At 30.7% G+C, this 23360-nt stretch overlaps 3 protein-coding genes across 3 annotated transcripts in view; 2 read left to right on the top strand and 1 right to left on the bottom strand.

Annotated features, from left to right (window-relative positions):
* Positions 1 to 23360, bottom strand: part of Sol1 — a 365472-nt gene that overhangs the window by 195599 nt on the left and 146513 nt on the right. The window lies entirely within an intron of this gene.
* Positions 15286 to 19179, top strand: LOC137926343 (uncharacterized). Its single transcript, XM_068769950.1, has 3 exons — positions 15286 to 15381; positions 16171 to 16356; positions 18906 to 19179. The coding sequence occupies exons 1-3, from the start codon at positions 15334 to 15336 to the stop codon at positions 19098 to 19100; spliced, it is 429 nt and encodes a 142-aa protein (XP_068626051.1). The 5' UTR covers positions 15286 to 15333; the 3' UTR covers positions 19101 to 19179.
* Positions 21466 to 22675, top strand: LOC137925447 (probable serine/threonine-protein kinase dyrk1). The gene is made up of 3 exons (XM_068768894.1): positions 21466 to 21554; positions 21649 to 21825; positions 22111 to 22675. The coding sequence occupies exons 1-3, from the start codon at positions 21504 to 21506 to the stop codon at positions 22618 to 22620; spliced, it is 738 nt and encodes a 245-aa protein (XP_068624995.1). The 5' UTR covers positions 21466 to 21503; the 3' UTR covers positions 22621 to 22675.

The raw sequence follows: 23360 nt of genomic DNA on the forward strand, positions 1-23360 counted from the left end.
GTCCATAAAGTTAATAACTCTTGTGGGCAACATTATACGTGAATCAGAATACACTTTCATGTAATTTTTATTGAATAATAATAAGAAATTAAAAATGTTTATAGAATAGAAACTTGAAAAAAATCTACTTTTTCTTAGAGCTTTGGAATGAATTGCTCTATCAACAACATCAGATAATTAAAAAACAAATCTAGCCTTAATTAGTTGCCGACTATTCTCAAATTAAGTAACGTTTGGAAGTCACGTAGCTTTAAGTTAAAATATGCCATTATAGGGGATCTCAAGATCCTCCAATGGTCGCTGTAAACCATGATTGCACATACTTATTAAGGCTAGGGGCCACTCGGGCAAATCATGAACTAATGGCGGGCCGACCACCAGAAGTATAGGTAATTAAAGACAATTAAGAATTGATAATAATTAGAATTCAATATTTTTCGAATGTACGAGAGTATTATTTTTGCTGTCGGCGGGCCACCAGTATTCGACCGGCGGGCCGCATGAGACCCGCGGGCCGCGATCTGTGCATCCATGTTGTAAATGTTTCTTAGTTGCATAATAAAAAACATTTATGAATGAAAACAAAAAGTAATAATAAAATGCAAAAAATGTGTTATTAACAAAAAAAGTATTAAAATATTTCAGATTATAATACTTTTTTTTTTGGTAATAACACCCCAAAAAAATTAAACGTAGACTTTTCCAATTAACTTTATTTGAAACAACCATTACCAAAACAATTAACAGTCATTGAACACAGAAATGTAGGTGTAATCAAATAAAATACAAACGCCCTAAACGAATCAGAAAATTAAAACACCTGGTAATGACTTGAGATAATTGAAAATCCTTTTGATATCGATATTCGTTGACCAGTTCGAGTTACTTTCGCCGATGTACAAGCAATTAAAAAGTAAACCGCATGTGAAAATTATTTTAGTACTAGCTTCTCCGTTGCTTTTTGTTTTAGTAATTACGATTTAATTTATTTGAGGTCTCTTTTATATATTTGTATCGTTTTAAAAATTCGCATTGCCGAAATTTTGTCAGTACTTCTGTAAAATATAATTGAATACAGGTTTGATACCAATAACTTGTCATTAAAGATTGACTCGACGAGCTTTTTGTGGAAACTATAGGTAAAGATATTTGTCCATCCTTTTATCCTATTTTTGATAGTAGAATAATCCACGTTGCAGCAATTTTAAGCTCATCTTTGAAGGGCAACATGATTGCGGTGCGACTGTGGTGTCATATCGCCATTTTGAATTACTCTTCAATTACACACTCTGTAAAAGCAGTCATTGACTTTTTGGTTTTGTTTTTTTTGTCTCTTTTTATTTGCCTTTCTCTACATCATTTATTTACTTATTTTTTATTAACACTTTTTTGTACACTATACAGAGGTAAAAAAGAAACTATTTATATGGCGCAAGAGGCAATCTTATCGCTCGAGGCTATCTCTACCAGAAAATTATTGTATGGAGATGATAGACATGAAAGAGAAGGTAGTTTAGGGTGTATCATCGACATATCATCAACAGTATGGTAGGTAATAGCGATTACGATATGCTGGAAGCTGTCATGAAATAAACATCTTTTATATTAAGTGAATTAAGATTAATATGAAAAGTTATTGAAATGTATTTGGAGTTATTAAATATCAATATTCGTGAAAAAAAAATTGCCGGAATAGGATCAGAGCATAGATTTACATGAACCTCATATCACCCTTGTTACAGTTACAGTATCATAATGCAAGTTGGACGTCTGCGTTTGACGTCTGAGTGACATTTGACGGTTAGAATCTCCCTGTAATATCAAGATTGCGTATCTAAATCGAGAATCTTTGTGACCAGATTTAATATTTTGTTACCATATTAAAAATAGAATTTCTAGAAATAATATAGCCCATAACGTTACTAGCATACCTGTCTTCTATTGTTTAAACGAATTGCTTAGTAACAAATAAAAATAACACAATTATAAACAAACAAACAGCGTGTTTAGAAAAGAAATAATTGCATTGAAAAATGCTTGTTATTCCAGCATAATAAATGTCAATGAGAGCAAATAGCAAAGATGGTGCTATAGAAACCTCTGTACCGTCGCGCCTTAGGTGTTTCTTGCTTATTATTCTTAATACTTTAATTTCGGTAATTGATTTATTTATTTATACAGACGTCTTTGACAGCAAATAAACTGTGTAACGGAATATAAACAATAATGCATACATTACGCCACTTACTAAGTACACATCAGTACCAATAAAATTATGATACTAGACTTTTACAGAAAAAAAACGTAACAAAGAATAGTGTATTATAAACATGTGTAAACATAACACTATTCTAACTTAGTTTTTTGAGCGTGAGTGATTAATAACTTTATAGTAGTTACAAATAGTCCACACTACATATTATAAATATATATATATATATATATATATATATATATATATATACGTTGAAAGTGATATAAAAACTAACTGACCTTTGACCACTCGTTAGTTGAGTTTTTATATAGGTTTTAAGTTATTCTATTTATTTTAACTTTGCATATTATTGAAATAATATATTTTTTAGTATACTTACTCCGCCTCATCCTCCATCTGAGTGTCTAATGGAAGTTCTGGAACCCGTATGTTTTAGTTAAGTATAATTCACGCTCCCTTCCGTTTCGTGAACTCATTTCCGGTGAAGCTGTAAAAGCCTTAGGGCTAACAGAAAAAACTTCACAGATGCAATAAAATACAATACACTTACTTGTATGACTGATTTATTTTACCAAAAAATTAAGAACACAGAAATTAATTCATAATATCCCTCAAGAATTATTTGCGGTCCAATAATAATAAATACTTAAAATTAACTAACCCTGCAGCACTTAGTACTAAAAAGTAAGGCATACCATCTTTAATTATGTAACACAACCCCTATATCGCGCCTTAGGAATTAGCGTGGCCAAGCGGAGAAAATATCGAGTAATCTTTTTGGAGTCGTCTCATGTTTTTTTCTTTGGCAGCCACTTCTTACCTATGTCCAAAGGACTGGTACGGCAGTTTTGATATCACTATAGTCGTAACGTTGATTAGGAATCCTATACGAGCTATCGTATGAGGTCTTCTTTCGGATGCCCTAAGACCCAGTTATTCCATTCTGGGTTGACCAAAGAGTTTGGCAGGCTCTTATTCCAGTGTAACATGAAATGTAGCGGAACAAACTCAATGAGCTCCCGTGGGTGACCTCGAATTAGATTACTGTGTCAAATTCTACGACAGGTGGCTGTGTATGGTGCAGATTTATTTACACCCAGCATTTGTAAATATTAATAAAAGTAAGAAAAAATCAATTAAAAAGCATGGCCTTCAAAATTTGCCTCATATTTGTGGCATGAGAAACATCATAATTATCATTTAGGCGTAAGACGTCCACTGATGCACAGAATGAAAGCGGCCTAAATTTAGAATCTTCCGACGAAATTATCAATGTAGTCTGTCCACCTTGTGATCTACGCTGCGCTTGCTTAATGGTATTGGGATGAAAAAAAAATCTATCAATTTAAAATTGAATAATGCTCTTATATACATAAGGCGGTGTAGTAAAATCGCTTAATTTTTGATAATTGCCTCATATGATAAGACCGCTCACTATCTTTTCCTAAAGTGTACAATAATAAATATTAAATTAAATATTTTTTATATTATAGTAGATACATGTTTATTAAATATCTAATTCTAAAAACGTTATTATTGATGGTCAACAAATACAGGTCGGTTGTATGTTTGCGGGTACACCAACGGTACAAGCGAAAGTTGTCATGTGAAGACATTGCCACACAGTCAGTCGAACATAAGAAGGTTCTTTGAAACTGTGACGTATTGAAATAATATTAAAGCTGAGTTTTTGCAATCACGTTTTTTTAAACTCTACTGGAGTTATTTCTACAACATCTATATGATCTAGCTTCACTAAAACCATAAGAGAAATTTGTTGGATACTTCTTTCTTGTTTGTCGTTATTTAAAACGGAACTTGAGGAAAATTCAATTTTGATACGTCGATATCGATGCCTTTGTAAAGACGATAGATTGCTGCCATCATCCGACATGAATATTCAATTTTCTTAAAAGAAAACTCGACACGAATTTTGTATCTCATCCTGTCTTTATTACGTCGGATTTGAATTTAGGTACGTATATAATTTTTATGTCGTATTACTTACATATTTCATTTTTATTTAATTTTTGTTTAACATATACATTTCAAAGTGAAATAATATTGTTTTTATTATTATTATCAACAACCTGTCCAGAGATTTATTACTGACAGAAATTTTACTACAGACTCTAATAGATAGAAAAAAAAAATTTCAGAGTAATTACTTTATTGACAGATTTAGTGTTTTATAATCAACAACGTCTATTTAGAAAAACGTTTTCAACTTCGTACACCAGAAGACATTAAGTAATTATGTGATTAAAACATAATTCTATTGTTTTATGGTACACACAATTTTCGGTTTGATTACTTTCTAAAACATTTTATAATTTTGAGGAACACATAATGTTAGGCATCTTGGGCTAGTTATATTAATGTTATTGGTGGCTTTCGTGAGAAAAGAAAATTGCTGTTTTTACTAAGTAGCAAAAAAAAATGTTACTGAAAATCTAGCAACTTTTTTATCCTTTGCAAAAATTCATTAAAATTGTTTCAATCTTAACTGAAAAATATTACTTTACTGTTACTGACAAAATTTGTACTAATTTTATGGAGCCCAGAGAAATATATAACAAGCTTATCTATATTTCTAGTGATAAATTTAAATATATTTCTATTTTTCTTTTATTAAACGATATCGTTTTGCACATAGATACAATAATCACATGTTTAGTCGTTATATATGTACTGCAATATTTGTTTTGTCTCTGAAAGAGGGACTGTCACTCTCATATTATAGATTGGATAAACAACTCAATTATGTAGGACGAAAATTCTATCAATATGATCATTATCAGTTTGTAAAAGTTTCCCGTAAGAGAATATATAGTAAATCGTTTAAAAATAAATTCAAATAAAGTATACAGTATACGTGGATGGTATAGTGAATATTAAGAAAATTTTATTTTTTGGTTTTACTGCCAACGAAACAGGACCACTTTGTTTAACCCAACACGATACTATCACGAATTTATTCCTAATCTGAAAGCATTGATTGATTTACGGGACGTATATCGAAGAAAGGTTAGAAGAATTTAGAATTGGACAGTTGAAAAATTATTTATGTAAAGGATATAAAACAAAAGAATTTCTGACTTTTTAAAAAAAACTTAATTTGAACTTGTTTTAGCAAAAGGTATTTGCTATTTTATTTTAGCAATATTACCATTACCGTTATCTCATAACACAGATTTATTATATATAAATATTAAATTTGTAGTTACGAAATGTCTAGGGGTATCAAAGTAAAATATATAGTTTTATGAAGCATAAATAATATTTCACACAACAAAAATTGTCCTGAAATATCTAAGGCAATCAATTACCATATCCAAAACTTTGCTAATAAAATTGATCAGGCGTTAAAAAAATTTATGCGTGTTTTATTTATAATTTGTAACAGAAATTATTTGACAGGCAAAACTTTCCATAAAAATCATTATTCACGCAATACAAAAAGGATTAAGCAGGTACGTATAATATGATAATAATGTATTTAATTCTCTCTTCTTCCTATAGACCGATGGACACTTACTGCAAAGAATAGGCTTCCTCCAAAGGTCGCCAAGATGACTGGTCTTTCACTATCCGTATCCTGCGATTTATCGCAACCTTAATTATGCACTCAATGCTCGCAATATAGATACGTATGTATAAATACGAACTAATAAATATGAACTAAAATAATAATGTAATAATTATGTTGCTCCCTTTCAATGGTACCTTTCATCTTAAAGCTACGTGGGTTCCAAATGTGCTCTAATCTGAGAAGAGCCAGCAACAAACTCAAATATTATTTTTTGTGATCACTTTATCCTTAACATAATAGTAGAGCAATTTGGTTACAATTGTCTATCACTAAAGCATCCTACGAAGTACAAAATCATTTTTTAATGAATTTAATTTTTTTAATGAATTACGTGATAGGGACATGAATGTATAAAATTAAATTACGTATTTGCTCACAAGAGCGACTTATTAAACATAATTATTTGACTTTATATTACTTTTATTATGACAACATGTCCTAATGTGTTTATAGTGAAATGGAAATAAAGTACAATCCAAAAGAAATTTTGAAAAAAAAATTGTTTTTCAATGTTTTAGACAAAGGTCGCTATAAAGATAATATAAATTTTAGGTAAGTCGTTTGGAGATTCGAATAGCGAGAGAAAAGCGAGGAATTTATCTCGCAGCCTTGTTCGAGCGTTATATTGTGTATCCAACACGCGCGGAGAAGACAAAGTCTTAAAATAAATCTTATTGCATTCCTTTCTTAGGTTTAACATAAGCGTGCAATAAGCAAGTACTAAAATATCAAACGTTTGTATACATTATATAAGTAAAGGTTACAAGTTAAAATCTTTATATGTAACTTATAATTTTATTTTTTATTTTGTACCATCATTAGCCCATTATTTTACTAGCCATAGCGTCCAAAATTTTAGCAACGAGTTGCTGCCATTTTTTCACAGCAAAAGAAATGTTCTAGAAATAATTTTTGTTTTACCATGGTTAAAAGAATTTCAATGACTAATAATCTAAGTTGAATCAATATAAATACAAATATACAAAATACAAAAATACAATTATAAATCTCTGTAAGATTGTGCCCTCTACCCAGGTTCGTTAAAAACACGTTCTACAGTGTTCTATTATGATAGATGCGTTGGTTTAAAATAAATATTTTACGTGGCCTTTTCAAGTAGTTCGACGACTTACTATTGACACTTCAAAGGTCAACAAGACTGTAGCTTCCTGAGCTTTGTAAGTGTTAAGAGATATTTTCAGTTCCGCCAAGTAATATGTTTTTTTTTTAAATTTATGTGTGTGATTAATGACGTCTACAAACCGCCATTATGATGTGTATAAGGAGTTAAAACATTATAGAATGATTTAAGGACGCTAATTTATTTTATTCTCTCGTGATGAAATTCTGCATCCGTATCGGGAGAGTATCCTATTCGGCTACGGAGCAACAGAGGGTTTTACTGGCCTCCTATCGGCTAGAAAACTTATAGCTCGACGATAGCAACTGACAAAGTCATGGTTCAGTCTTCTACGATGCTTTTGTGATGGAATGCTATTGAGTATTGAGTGACAGCTCAAGTCAAGTATTCTTCTCCGTGATCTTTGCACCAGGTTAATCCATGGAGCGCCTGTCTAAGTGATCTAAGAGCTAGATTGCTACCTAATCTTACAAAATTACTTGTAATATAACGGCCTGAATCTAGTCTCCCGAAGTAGCCTTGTAGGTAAGTTATGTAAACGAAGTTTATCGCAATCCGCACTACTCTCCCTCAACTATGTAGAGTCTGTAAATGCTAAAAAAGCAATGAGGTAGATCTAGAAAGGAAGGAGAATATATTTGAAACAGTAAAAAAACACGTCTATCAATTGCCATACATTACTTTTTATAAAAATTAAGGAACCACGAACGAAATTAGGTATTTAAAGCAAGAATAACATAATTATGTTTTTGTAATGTCATTTTTGGTATTAAAAATATTAACATTTGTAATTTTTTTAATTTTGGTAAATTAAAAAAGTAATATTTAATACGAAAAAAAATTGTTAATTATAACAAATTATACGTATCATGTGTGTTACTAAATTTTAAATAATCGTCTCTTTTACTTTCCGCACATGTTGCTCGCTAATTATTTCAATGTCAGTAACAATATTGAAAACTTTTTATGTTATGAGAAAAAGTATAATTATTTTTTGAGTGTCTCTTGTTTGTTTCCTTTCACTAACATCACCATCGATTCATCCGCAGGACATCTACTGCTGGAGATAAATTTCCAATAGGACCGGTTAGAGCAGGCTGCATTCATCGTTTTCTGAAGAACTTGGTCTCCACTCTAGAATCTCAAAGCCCCTAGCGGCTATCTCGTAGGTAAAAAAAACTTAGAAAACTTTTCTCGGAGAAAATTCTTCTCTGTAGCCAGTCGTGCGACCGTAAAGCTTGTCAAAGAAGCCTGCATCGAAAGACAACGTTTTATTACCGTGTTTTCGTTACTACAATAAAATAAATACATTCATAATATTTCGCCGGAAAGTCTCTAATATCCTTTTTCAAAAGAAGAAACTAATACACTTGAGGTCTCATCAAACTTCTTCGGTAATTGTTAATTATTTCAATTAAAGTGATCACAATCATGTAAATCTAATTTATTTATTTTTTTATTTTCTCCTTATACTCACGGAAATTTATTAAAATGTTAATTAGCTTTCAAAATATTTACTACTCATGTATCCATACAAAAATTGTTCGTGCGGAAATTCGCAATCTTTGTTATTCCAACTCCTACCGCAAAGTTCAATAACATTAAAAAAAAACACAAGTGCGATAAAGGTACTATAGTCATATTTACTTTACACATCCGATATAAAGCGTTGAGCCATCGTGACTATGCTTTTTGTGATTTATTATACTTTATGTCAATACGATCGTAGGAAAACTATTTGAACTATAATCAAAAATGTATGTTTATTTTTTGATGTGTCAGGCCTTTTATAACATTCTGTATTAATGGTTATAATTAAAAAAAAATTGACAGGAGTTTAATAGACACCCCCACTGGGTGGACCGAAGGCATAGTTCAGGTCTCTGGAAGTCGCTGGATGCGTAAGGCCTGTGGTTTGCAGTGAACGTCTATAAGCTGAGAAGTAAAAGGAAGAAAGAGTTTAATAAAAACACACCAAAACTAAATTCATTAGTTTATTTAACATTCAAGTGTATTAACTGTGTAAAAATGAAATCTAATATAATATTATAAGAATTTACGAAATCGGAATTATATTGCAAGTTCGTGAAAAAAATTGTTCATTTTTTTATTACTACATATTTGTGCCGCATCGTATTTTCATTAATATTTTCAATTCACATATTTTTATTAAGCATTGCTTGAACTTTGAAAACTATTTAATTTACTGTACATGGTTTGACGACTATACTCCTAATTTTAAATACAAATACGAAATAGGATGAAAAACACCGGAGTAATTGTAGCTTGGGTAACACGCAATAAATTGCACTATGTTCACAAAACATAAATAAATATCAATTATAAACCTGATTATACACATACAATTTACAAAAATGTTTTGACTTTTAAGTTTTATGTAATCAAAACTTTCGTAATAAGTATTTTAGGACAGTCCGTAGAAATAAAAACTGATGGTAATCTTATTTAAAATTTTGGTACGAACACGTAACACGCGCGTAAGTGAGCGTTGACGAACGCTAATAAACATTACACGATGTTACGCCTCTTGTTTGACTCTATATTATTATGCTAAACTTGTATACCAATCTTTTCTAAATATTATGTTGAATCGTATATTTGACACGTTCACTGCGGGCCCAATTTTAAAGAACTTTCAGCTTGTGCGGCTGAGGTCGAATCAGCCTCAAGCTGAACTTCCTAGTAGTGCGGTTGAGGCCTTTTCTGCCTCATGTTCATCAATATTTTTTTACAATATTGAGTCAATGTTTCGCAGACATAAAGAAAGCTATATTTGTCTTTGTCATACCTCATACGGTTGAGTGTAAACAGCCGCCGCACTAGAGAGAAAACACGAGTTTTACGCGCCGCACCAGTGCAAAGTCTACCATGAGGCTGAATCAACCTCAAGCCGTAGTGAACGTGTTAAAACACATTTATTTTGTATGACAGCCCGTTCGATTGAGGCATAATTTACCGCTAAATGTAAGACGTGCTAAGTCACTACCTATATTTAAGAATAAGGTTAAGAAATATTTAATACACCTATGATTTTTATTCCTTTAATTAATTTCTTTGATCCGAGTCAGCCTGATATTTTATTTATTATTGAATTATATTTATAAAATGTATCATACCGTTATATGCATTTCGCCGTATTTATTACAAATATATAATAAATAAAGTCATTAATACTTCTTTTGTTTTCACACTATGATTGTCTGGAAGAAATTCCCTCGTATGATAAGATCGCCCATTGCACTTTTTTGTTTATTATTATGATACTATTTATATGTATTCTGGCGTGTACAATAAAGAATATTAAATTAAAAAATATGCCTTCATAGTGTATACAGAGTAATTCGTAATAGATGTAAAAGCTTTAAACACTGAATGTGTCAATTAATTACCAAAATCCGTAGTTTCAGAAACAATAAATAACGTTATGGTAATAATCCATATTATAATGTAAAAATTGTAATTACATAATATAGTAAGAAAAAAAAGTTTACAGAATTCAGATTACTAAATATCAAGACTAACTATTGTTTATTATCTCTTCATGCAGATATTTTACTGCCAGAATCAGGCAGAACAAAATCTGCTTCTTAAATGTTAATATATTTAAGCTTTATTTGATAAATATCACGAGGAATGGGAACATAGAAATTGATAAATCATTTTTGTTTATTGTTAAACTTATTTATAAAGTACTATTGAACATGTTTCTATTTTTATCTATTATATTCAAAAGTATAACATGTAACATATAAGGAGTTATTTACTTATATACAAAAAATAAATTGTAATATAAGAGGTTATAAATATTATTATTACTTAAACTTCGAATTTATAGACAGTGGTAGCCCAGCGGTAGAGGAATGAAACTTGTATTAGTAGGTAGTGGATTCGATTCTCGGTATACAATCCTAAATAATTCCCACTTTTTGTATTAATCCCATAAAGTTTGTCACAACTCACAAACAAAAGTTTCCAAAGGATGGGCAGTATCGTAATGTCAACGTAAATCTTTAATATATTTTTATTTTTTATTTATTTCTTACTATCTCGGCAGCCTTTGTACTGCCAGAAATATTAAGCCTGACGCATTCCAATACAAAAAAAAAATTATGTTGTGTGTTTCGGAGTGATTACTTAATTAAATGTGAAATGAATAAATTTATTTTATAATCGATACATACTGACCGATGCAGCTGTTAAACGATTCTATAAATTTGCACACCGTAAACAGTCAAATGCGCTAAGTTTAAAGCAAACTGAAAAAAGTTTCAAGTTTCTGAGCAGTTTTATATTTTTATTTTTCATAAGAATCTTATCTTAAGTACTAAGAAAAAAGGCTAATGAAAATAGTAGGAGGGTTCTCGAGCTATAACGTGACCAAGGGAAATAGTGATTAATTTTTCAAAACGTATATAAGCTTAAAACGATCTTAACTATTAGTATTCCACTTTAGTCAATAAAATTTTTAATGTGGTTTTCATTACAGCACAGGTCAAATATTTATACGATAATATGCATATCTAGACCCGATAAATAAATGTGACTCGATATTTGTCAGAGCTCGGTTATTAATATTATTATTACACGGAGTGCCGGCAAAATATAATGTTTGTACATCCAATATCAACTGTGTATAAAGACTTATCCAGTATATCTGTCATTGGTCATATTAGTCGAAGTTTTATTTATTTACGTACTATAGTTTTCTATAAAGTTCTTGTTGCCCAGCAATAGAAGAACACACACCGTTAGGAGCGGGTTTGATTCGCGGGATATAGTCTTGTGTATCATTTATATTTAATGGATTATTCATAAAGTTTCTAGATGATGAGTAGTAAGTAGCATCTTTTGCGTACCGTAATACCACACTGTGATCCCCAACCCGCCGACCAAGTGTAGCAATTGTGGTAAATATTCTCATAGATATCTTTGATAGAGACATATATCTTGCAGTGAGCCTTTATAAACTGATATGACAACGGCGATATACTTGTTTGATAACGATTTCAAATATCTTAAAATGTTCTTATTATGCTATAATTAATTAGGTCGTAATTATAAATAAAATTTCACTCACACACAGACCAAAAGCGAGCGCATTTTATCCTTGTAATCTATTCAGAGTTTATGAATATTACATAACTTAAATCTTTATACTTTCAAACTAAATTTATTTTATAATTGGAAAGGAAGTTTCTACCTTAATGCAGTGAGTATCAGTTCCGAAGACCAAACACAAAACAGCGAAAAACATAGAGTATAATTCTTGTTAATTACAAATAAATATATTTTTTTATTTTCTACAAAGATTAAGTATAAACTTGTATGTAGTTTGTGCCATAAGAAATAGTTAAAAAAATGTCCTTTATCCTTTTCTTGAATATATTATAAGATAAAAGGATATTTTTATCTGAATAGGCTGTAATCGCCTAAAACGCCATGTGCAGAGTTATACTCGGGATTTTTCTGTGAAATCGAATGAGGTAACGAAAGGTACGAATAATGACGAAGAAAGAAATGACGAGATTTAGGCCAAGAGGATTGGCAAGTTGAAGTGGCAGGGCTTTAAGTTTCTGTATTGGAGACCACAAACAAGCAAGGGATCAAAAAAACGTGCACCCACAAGGTGAAAAGACGACCTTGTCACGTCGTTGAAAGATTGAATCGGATGCGTCGCTTTATACATGTCATATTGGAAACTTAAGGGAAAGGATTATGTCCAACTGTGGGCATCCTACCACTGAAATTATGATGATATACCAATAATATAGTACACAGCAGTTAATAAGAATAACATGTTTAATTTAGAATTATTAACGAGTATTCAAACTGTTTTCTATGGTTAAGTGTCGATACCAACTGTAAATGGTCGGAACGGACCCTTCCGCTCCGTGAACTCAGTACCGATAAAGCTGTAAAAGCCTTAGGGCTAATAGCATTAACATCTTCAGAAACAATAGACAATAGAAATGGTTGGAAGAAGAAAAAGTTTTATATATAAATACAATTTAAAATATAATAAATGAGCAATAGTAAATAAATAAGCTAGCTTCACTAAGAAAAAATCTAAAATTATTTTTAAAAATCATATTTGCAAACCCGGTTTTTACTATTTATGTCATACAAATATTAGGTAAACGAGGCAAAACTAAAAATGTATAAGTGATCTAATTAGGATACTGTATGTTAAGTGGCTACATGTTGATAAGCAATGCTCTTGCATTAGAACGTACGACGGTCACTGTCACGGTCACGTACAAAGTGCATAAGAAAAACAAACAGATAAAGTAAATGCTAACATCTTATTAGCACATGCAATAAATGTTCAGTTACAATAACAACAAAATACGTTGATATGCGAGATTTATTTAGACGTCCAACTTTATTGTATTATCATCGTTACCATAATTTTAGATGTCTACTGTCAGGCATAGGCCGCTTTGATAGATTTCCAAAAAGAACGATTAAAAGCGGACTGTATTCAGCGTTTTCCGTCGATCTTTAAAAGGTCATCTTTTCTTTGCAATCGATTATAATATTATAATTTAATATAATATCATAGAAATGTTATAAGGCCACAGTAAAAATATCGATTTCTTTAAACTGAGTCAAAAGTGAATGTCGTTTAGCAGAGAAAGTTTTTAATACTTCTTCATTAAGTTTGTATCTCATGAAAAGAAAATCAAAAGAGCACAATTTTAAAAAATAAAACTAGTGTGAAATCGCTTTATAATGATATCCCTTTATTTAATATAAAGCTTCCTGATACGTCCGTTGCTGGCTTGTTTACTTAGTCGGATCTTTTTTATCATTTTAACAAAGTTTCTTAATAATGTAGATAGAGTAATTCTATCCGAAGCGTTCCAAAACATCCTGTATAACATTTTATTAGCTCATCTCAGATAAATAGAATATGTTGGTGTAACATATTCTATTTATCTGAGATTATATTATCATTTATATCATGCTATTTCAACCTTTTTTAATTATGTTTAAGTATAAATTATTTACTTTTAACACTTATACTACTTAAACGGAGTCTTTATTGTTTATTGACCCTACTTATGATATTACCAAACAAATAAATTTTGAAAAAAATAATGACTTGAATGCCCAAGATTTCGTAAAGTTGGCCACTTAACATACAGATCGTGGACAGCTATTTAAATGTCCTGATATAATTTTAAAACTACATATTGAGGAAACTTGTAAGTTATTTACCGAATATGAATCTATGCATCCTGGCCGTAATAATTCGTTACTATCAATCATTAAAAAAAAAATTATTTACACTGTCGTTTCAGCTATTAGACTAAGTATCACTGGTTTAAGTTCAAGGAGGACCCCTCGTGCTTCTGTAAACCGGGCGTGGGCCAGACCGTGGTCCACTTTGTGTCCAACTGTTTCGCGTTCGGAAAATTCCGAGTCGGCTCCAAATACCGGTTAGGCACTGAGATCTACGAGGACGCTATTGCCTCGATTATCGAGAATGATAAGATGCGGCCAGAGTTTCTAAGGCTATGTAAAAAAATTGTGATAAACGTAATAAAAAAAAATAAGAGTCAATAGTCTAAGACAAACATAAATAAAATAAAAGGAATGGAAGCAAAATAATAAGTATACAAATAAAAAATGTTAAAAAATTGTAAAAAACTGAGAAACGAGGTGATGGATGAAAGGCATCGGAAAAGAGGGAAATTTGAATGAAAGATCAAGACAGATGAAATATAGAATATAAGGAAAGAATGAAAGATCTCAAGATGCATGGACGAAAAGCGCAAAAATATAAAAATATAAATAAAAAAATATTAAAAAGAAATAAAAGTCCCTAACCCATAAATAAGTTAGGGGTACGAAAGGCCTCCAATAGCGGGGGCCATAGGAAAGAATAGTGAAGTGAGGCTGCAATCTAATATCTATGGAAGTATATAACATAATTGCCTCGTTTGACAGGCAACAATGGTCATCTTTAATAAATGCACAAAGTGTGAATTATACAAGATTCTATACCGGAAATCCACCCCGCGAACGACGATCGCAATTCCTTTACCATTTGACTTATTAATGCTCAATTCCACATTGTTATTACAAAAAAATCACGCCTTAACAATATTTAATAAAAAAAAAATTCAGTAGACATTCAAAATAATGCATAATTTTTCCTTGAAAAATATCTTAACGTCTCAATTACATTTTCATGAGTAATTGGTAAAGATTATACTAACGTTATAGAACGTGACATTTGCCTTTTTTATAAATATATAAGGGAGTGAATTGAATTCAATTTTTTGTATTTAAACAGATGTTTGCCTAGGAAAGTCTTAGTTTCTGCTATTTACTTTTTGATTTTCCGCATCGTTTAAAATGTCAACTTTACTTATTGTTTTATTGTTCGGTACCGTTATGTGTTTTGTGAGTTATTGTTTTATTTATTTAAACTGTTTAGTATACGAATTAAGAAATGAATATGTACAAACTGTTTATAAATTTTAAAATGTTCATTATAACGGGGATCAATCTTAAAAGGGTTACGCGACGAAATTTACCAAGCGTGTCTAATATACGTGGTTGTTGAAATGTTTTTTTCGTCACAGGGCATACTCGTTTCCCCATAAATTTATTTTTTTAAATTTTATGAGCATTAGTCATGTTATTTAGTTCATACAAAATGTTCAGCCTTCTAGAAGTCACCGCCCTAGTCTTTTTCTTCTCCTTCTTAGGATTTGTCCCGTCTGATGACGCATTCAGCTATCCTATTTTCACTGAGCTCTACCTGACAGCTTCGTTTAATATTTGTCTGAGAGACTGGAGTTTAATTCATTTATTTTTTTATGACATTCACTTCGGTTTTGATTTTTATCTAGGTGATATACTGGCTTTGTTTATATTAAGTCCAATAATTTTCTTTTGATAGATTCTCCTTTTGTGTTTGATAGCTATATTACAAACAGGTTAAAAAGCACATTTTCGATTCTTTATCTTCGAGGCTCTATTTCAATTACTTCAATGATAATCTGCGGGGTAAAAATCTATATGAATTATTTTTGGAAAGCCTAATGGAATTGACAGTGCCTTAGTGAATTTTTACAGAGATGCAAGAAGACTTTGTTAGTTTTACGATGTTATTATAATTAACCTAGCATTTTTATATATGATAGTCTGCTATAGTGCCTATATTTACGTATTACTTTTATCATTTAGAGTCACGGTTTACCAGCTACCGTGAGTGAAGCACATAGCGCTGCATCTCAGGAAGTGCATTTATACTTACAAAATTCAACGGAAGGAATCAGTTCCCAGCTTGCACCTATTGTATCAGAAGTCAAAGACGCTAACGAAAGGATTGAGTATGGCCGAGATTCTGTACTACCATTCCTCACATTTTTGGTAAGAATTTTTGCTAGTTCTTTATAATTAACATTTAAAATTCAATTCGGCTGTAATTTACATACAGATTTATCATTTTTGAATAACTTACTTAAATAATAATAAGAGAACAAATATGGAGGCAATTAAAAGTTTTCATTAATAAAAAAAATATTAAAACAATTATTCTGTCGGTATAGACAATTCTATTATCTACATTTTTTTTATAATCAATCAACGTCGAGCCGCGAATCTCAAGAAAAAAATACAGAGTTCACTAATCCCAAAATAAAACTTAACTTAGTTTAGATATAAAAAAGTATTCATGAAATTATATGTCCATGCAGCTGTTCGTAATTTCGTATTTGTATATATCAGAATTATCTGCCGTGATCGAATATTTACAGTCATATTTACCAAAAGTAATTTGTTCAGTAATACTTACTAACAATTTCCGGAGAATTTATATTCGCAAAAGTATGTAAAGTTTATTTTCTCACTCTTACAAGTAGGTATTGTTATATTCTCGCTCGCTCCTTATCATGGACTTTAGATAAATATGCATCTAAATATATGACCTTTGGTCATCAAAGACTGAAGATTATCAAAATACGATATCGTTTCATCGTAATAATTTCGACCGCTGGACGTTCACAGCTGGAAATAGGACTACCCCATAGATTTCTAATAGGTCCAGTGGGACGCAGCCTGTATATTAGTAAATCAATAATGTTCAAATTTGCTATAATTAAATTTTTCTTTCCTTTAAATTCTTTAATATAAAAAACCAGTTAAGTAAATTAGTTATTTTTAATTAGCGTTGTTTCTTTACCAATTTAAAAATTAATTAGAAAATACTCCATTTATATTTTATAATTTTCTAAGTTAAATAAAATTCTTTATATTAAAAAGCAGAAAAATTTAATCAGAATTTGAAAGCGTCTGCGATAAGGAAAAACTTGATTTAATTTTTTTGTTTCCGAAATCAAAGTTCGCTGACCGTTGCAAAGATATTTATCATGTAATATAAGCTTATTAAATTAACATCTTCTTAAGTTTATTGCTAGGTAAATAGCTATTGTTTAAAAAAGACACAAAGTAATACAATAGGTGATGAAAATAAACTTGTTTGTTATAATGTAAACATATTGTACATACAAAAATAGCCGGTATTTTGATCCCGCATGTAAAGATTACCGGTGTAGATTATTTCTGCCGGTTACGGACTTAGCGTATGACGCAATTCCAAACACGAAGTTCGTTGTTTGATTGTATACTTACAAAGTTAACTGAGCAAGCGAGGCGCGTTTGTTTTGTTAACATATAAAGTGGATTCGTGGTAATTCTCATGGGATTTACATAAATAAATGTCATCTCTAGTCTCTGTTTATGATCTACACAGTTTTTTTTATAAGTCATCAAATTAATCATAATTGTTTATTACATTCGAATTAATTTTTAGAGGAAAATATTACTTTTTTGTATTTTTATCATCTTAAAAAATACCAAGTGGAAGAATTTTGAATAACTATTACTTATGACGGTCCATCACTACGTGACTACGGGCAAAGCGTTCGTCCCGATGAGAATATCGGAATATTAATATCGCTGTATAATGGAATGGTGACTAAACTAAGAGAATGTTTATTTTCATGAAAAGTAGAAATTTCACGACACAGAATTTTATGTAAATTCAGATTCATGTTCAAATCCAAACATTATTTTTTAATATATGATGGAAAAGATCTCATATTGACGTCAAGTACAATCTACCCCCTGTTTCGCTGATAAATGACTTAGCGAAAGAAACTCAGATAGTAATCCTTTAAAAGAATCCGTAGTCCCTCATATTTTACCACCTATTTAAAAACATTGAAATAGCTTGTATATGAACACGTCATTTCCAAGGTGTGATGTGTTCTATAAAATCATTTACCCTAAGCACCATAACACAAGCGATCTATTATTATTAGTTATTTTCAATTTTAAAATAATGCAGATTAAGTAGATTTTTAAAAGAATAATTTAAGTACGTATATTAAAATTATAAATGAATCAAGTAAAGTGGACAGACTGATAATCAAAAATCATTCTTTCAAATTATATCATCGTTAAAAATGTTGCTCTCGAAAACTACTTGTTTAAATAAGACACTATATGCCCTAATGATTTCTTTGTATGATTTTCATCGACAACATGAAGTAGTCGTCTAGCTACACGTCTGTGTTAAATTTCAAACTCATGGTAATCCAGATATCATTGTCATAATATGATGCTTCCATAAGTTTTGTAAAACAAACTCCGGCGCGCCTGTACTTTTAAATTTTTTGTAACGTCGACTAACTGCTTGACGGCAGGTTATAACAGTATAACTAATAAATGAGTGAACCAACTCGTACGTTAACTGTTATTGCTTATGAAGGCTGTAATAAGTTATAACCTGTCTATTTGATAACTTACGGCGTAATAAATAACATCAGTCATCATTAGGATTATTTAAAAATCGAATGGTACCTAATTTATTTTTAGCTATAACATAATTGTTTAAAGGAATTGTGTTTAATTTACAGTTTGATACCTTGGGTAATGTTGGCAATGAAATCGAAGAATGTATAGACGATATGGTAATTCAATTAATACCAGATGATCCATCAGATCCAGGTTATCCCCCTGAACCTATAGAGGTTAATGAACCAGCACTTGCAAATATTGTATCCGACAATCAGGCTATAGGAGCTGACAGCGCAGCTATAACACCGAAATAATTGTCCGAACGAAGAATTGTCGATATATCCATAAATAACTTCGAGCATCATCTAAAAATGTTGGTTATCTTTAACAATTAAATGCCTTTTTATTAACATATTAATTTTGTTTTATTTCTTATTATAATCACGATGTGAGCATTAATTTTTAAGAAAGAAATTTAAACCAAGACATAAAAAAAATTAACTCTTCACTCAAAGCGAACGTGAAAAAAATGCAAAAATTGGATTAGAATTTAATAACTATTAATAACCAATCGAGTAAGTAAAGTAATGGTGTTAAAAAATAATTCCTTTTCACAATAAAAGAAGAGTAGTCGAATGTGGAATGAGGTGATCTGTAGAAAAATGAAAGTAACCGATATAGCCTAACAAATTGATGAGTTGAATTGGCAGTAGGGAAACTTCATACTCAGAACGAAGGCTTCAGGTTGTGAAGTGGAGACCACGGATCGGCAAGCGCAACGAAGAACGTTCTCCAAAAACAGACAACCTTCGGTCGTCAAAAGCCGTTGTTTGTTTTTACCGGTCACATTGGAAATATATCTGTAAGGCCTATGTTCAGCAGTGGATCTCTTATGGCTGAAATAATGACGTAGACGATTAAATATATTTTTTTATAGAAATGTGCTATTATTATTAATTAAATTGAAAATGACCAGAGTGAGGCGATGTTTCCTCACCTCTAAGAGTGACAAGCCAATATACGCAGAGCGGGATATTAGATTATTCTTTGATACGTCTTATATTAAAGGTATTTAGTTTAACCGAATTTGAGGTTTCCCAGCGCTGGTTGATAACATTTTTGCAGTAACTTAGGTTAAGTTTTCAGCTCTGGCTATTGCGGTGCTTATTATACTAGATTTGGGGAAAATCAAGCTCTTAAGTCTACTATGCAGGTGCTCCATAAAGTACCCAAGCTCAAAAATTCCCGAGAAAGGACTTTAACATGTGCTGCCACACGTTACTCGTAGGATTCCGATTTAAGGATATCCGAAAAGACAAAGTTAATTTGGTTGTTACAAGGTTAACAGATGGATAACTATAAACAATATTACTATCAATTTAAAAAAGCTATGGGAGAATAACAGAAGAAACTTCAGATAGGTCTCTGTTATTAATTAGAGAAATTATTTCTGCCACGTGTATATAGTAAGCCGATTTAGCTGGAGAAGAAGGTGCTTGATCTGGCTAATATTGTAATTCAAAAACCGAAGCAGAACCATCTTGTTAAAACCACAACCAGAGGAATACCAAAAAAGAACGCTAATAAGTTAAGTCGTTTTTTGCCAAAAGTTTTTTCAAAAACCTTTGTACGAATTAAATAAGAATTTACATCTAATCGAATTGTAATTACTTTATGGTTCCTTATGAAACTTGATATAATTAAATTAATGCGGAGTGTAATAGAACTTTAGAACACAATGGCGTCGTTCCTTTCGCGTGTCGATATGGGTTTCGCTTGACTACAGACTACTTTATACGATCCTAATTAAAGTACATGAGTTTAAAAGCAATTTTGGAACCAACTTGAGGGTAGTGTTCAAAGCTTATCCGACCTCTTAATTAGTCTCATTAAGTTCTTGTTCTTATCGCTTTGGGTATGTAGTGTATGGATTTTAAATGGTCGTTAACGTTTACAAAATAAACCTTAGAACATAATGTGATGATTAACACTTCAAAAATTCGTATCACTCCACATAATCAGTTTCCTTATCTTTCTCATTTAATAATATCATAAGCAATATTACTGAAAATGTTTCAATACCATAGACCTCAGCCAAACTGCTTATGAGGGTATGTATAAATACACAGAAATTATTTGTAGAATCGATACATCGATAAATTGTTCGGTAAATAATAAAAACAAAAACATAACTGACAAATTTATAGAAGATTCCTTAAAGCTATCAGCTTCGTTTATTTTTTTAATCATAAGAAAATCTAAATCTGGACTCTTATTATATTAACAAACATTTGTGCATAAGCAAGTTTTATGTATGTACTTATTTTGTTTATAGAAATAATTTATATTATAATAATAATTTAGACATATGAAGAAATATAATCTAAATGAACTCGTGCCATAATTTTTTTACAGAAATATTATTATGTTTTCTCTCACTATAATTCCACCATTTAAATAAAGTAATCATACAAATTGGTACCAGAATTTCATTCTGAAATGCTAATTATCAATTATTTGTCAAACGCCCGCAGTATTTGGCATATTTTATTGGTAACGTGACAAAAGGTAATATTAAATGAAGTGTTTATTTTTAAGCAGTATAAAAAACCACAAAGTGACCTTAACTTTGCCTATTTAAACGGAATATCGCGATTTCATAATCATTGATGATTTTGGGATCGCATCGACACTTCCTATTGTAATAAAATTTGAAAATGGACTTTAAAATCTGCCTATTGGCATTCGTTTTAGTAGTTGTTACTAATGTAAGTCGAATGAGTTTATGTTAAAATTATCAGAGACATTAATTATTGGTCATTTCATAAAATTTGAGTAATTCGTTTATTGTTTTTATATTAGGTTGAAGGATTTTTACCCTTACCCTTTCCAAGAGATGACAAGTTTCCTATGGACCCGATTGACCATCTGAGGAAAGATTTCTTTGAGCGTGCGGCCAAAAGGCATGAAGCAAGACAAGAAGCACTTAAGCCTGTTTTTAATGCTTTTGGTGATCATTTTCGACGAGTCGCTGACGCTGTAAGTATGAACGAATTTAAGTTGTTGTTGTTGTTTTTTTTTAATGTCAATAGCACTTTTACTCCATTTATTTCTTAAATTTGCAAAAAAGGGAAACACATTAGGTGATTTGTGTTAATTATTACTAATTTACATTTCATTTAAATTTTTACAATAACTTGAATATTTACATTTCGAGCGTTATTATTATAGAATTTCTAATTAAACGTAAATTGTAATTTTATTTATAATATTTAAGAAAGTTTTAAAAAATTATTTTCTTATTTATATTCTTTTAATTTTCAGCTTGAAGACTTAAGTGGTTCAGGAAACAAAAACAATAACAATAAAGATAGAAACAATGACAGAAATAATGACAGGAACAATGACATGAATGACAGAAACAACGACAGAAATAACGACAGAAACAACGACAGGAACAACGACAGGAACAACGACAGGAACAACGACAGGAACAACGACAGGAACAACGACAGGAACAACGACAGGAACAACGACAGGAACAATGACAGAAACAACGATAGAAACAATGACAGGAACAATGATAGGAATAACGACAGGAACAATGACAGGAATAATGACAGAAACAATGACAGGAACAACGACAGGAACAATGACTGGAATAACGACAGAAACAATGACAGAAACAATGATAGAAACGACGATAGGAATGACGATAGGAACAACGATAGAAACAATGACCGAAACAATGACAGGAACAACGACAGGAACGATGATAGAAATAATCGCTGGAACAACGGCAGGAATAATAACAACAATAACTTTAGAAACTAATCGTTGTTAATAAAATTATTTAATCAATGTTTAATAAATAAATTTTAACTATTTTTATACGTTTTTGGTATCATTTATGACCAACCATTCTTATAAGGAACATGTTTTGCTCGTTTTAAGAATCATTTAAAACTAACCTACAACATTAGATATACTACTTTTCAGAAATAGTCAAAGAAAACATTAAGAGCTCATATATGTATGCTGATGCATACACTTTACGTAATGCAAAATATTCTTATTTCTTAGAGAATAGATTTACGGACATAGAACATTCCAAATCTAATAATTTAATTACTACTTATCCGTTACAAGAAACATTATGCATAAATTTTTCTGAAACAGTTGTAAGCGATACACAGGGTGCAGTGTAACAGAGTAAAAAATGTTATTTCGAAATGAATCTAAGGAAAAAATGTAATAAAATAATTCAGTAAAATTATCACTCCCATAATAACAAAATTTATCATATGATTTGTAATATGTTGTTATAATATGTGATTTGTAATATATTTTCTAACAAAATTAAATCTATCATCCTTAGACAAGATATACGAAAAAAGTAAAATAATTTCAAGAAAATTGATCATAATGATTGCAATAAAAATAAATAAAAAAGTGCAATAATCATTTACAGATAAATTTCATATATTTATTTACTATTTTGACGACATGTTTGCTCAAGTTTAGTTAGTATATCAAATAAAAATCAATTGTGATAGTGAAAATATGATACGAAC

Source organism: Battus philenor, unplaced genomic scaffold, assembly GCF_028537555.1.
Source record: "Battus philenor isolate CCGP_79_NKW_IND1 unplaced genomic scaffold, ilBatPhil1.0.hap1 SCAF_10, whole genome shotgun sequence".
Taxonomy (NCBI): Eukaryota; Metazoa; Arthropoda; class Insecta; order Lepidoptera; family Papilionidae; genus Battus; species Battus philenor.

Excerpts from the sequence above, each read along its gene's own strand:
- LOC137925447 (XM_068768894.1), top strand. The coding sequence starts at position 21,504 with ATGGACTTTAAAATCTGCCTATTGGCATTCGTTTTAGTAGTTGTTACT. Across the intron at positions 21,555-21,648 it reads TTTTAGTAGTTGTTACTAAT|GTTGAAGGATTTTTACCCTT; the intron begins GTAAGTCGAATG and ends TTTTTATATTAG. Across the intron at positions 21,826-22,110 it reads TTCGACGAGTCGCTGACGCT|CTTGAAGACTTAAGTGGTTC; the intron begins GTAAGTATGAAC and ends TTTAATTTTCAG.
- LOC137926343 (XM_068769950.1), top strand. The coding sequence starts at position 15,334 with ATGTCAACTTTACTTATTGTTTTATTGTTCGGTACCGTTATGTGTTTT. Across the intron at positions 15,382-16,170 it reads TCGGTACCGTTATGTGTTTT|AGTCACGGTTTACCAGCTAC; the intron begins GTGAGTTATTGT and ends TTTATCATTTAG. Across the intron at positions 16,357-18,905 it reads TACCATTCCTCACATTTTTG|TTTGATACCTTGGGTAATGT; the intron begins GTAAGAATTTTT and ends TTTAATTTACAG.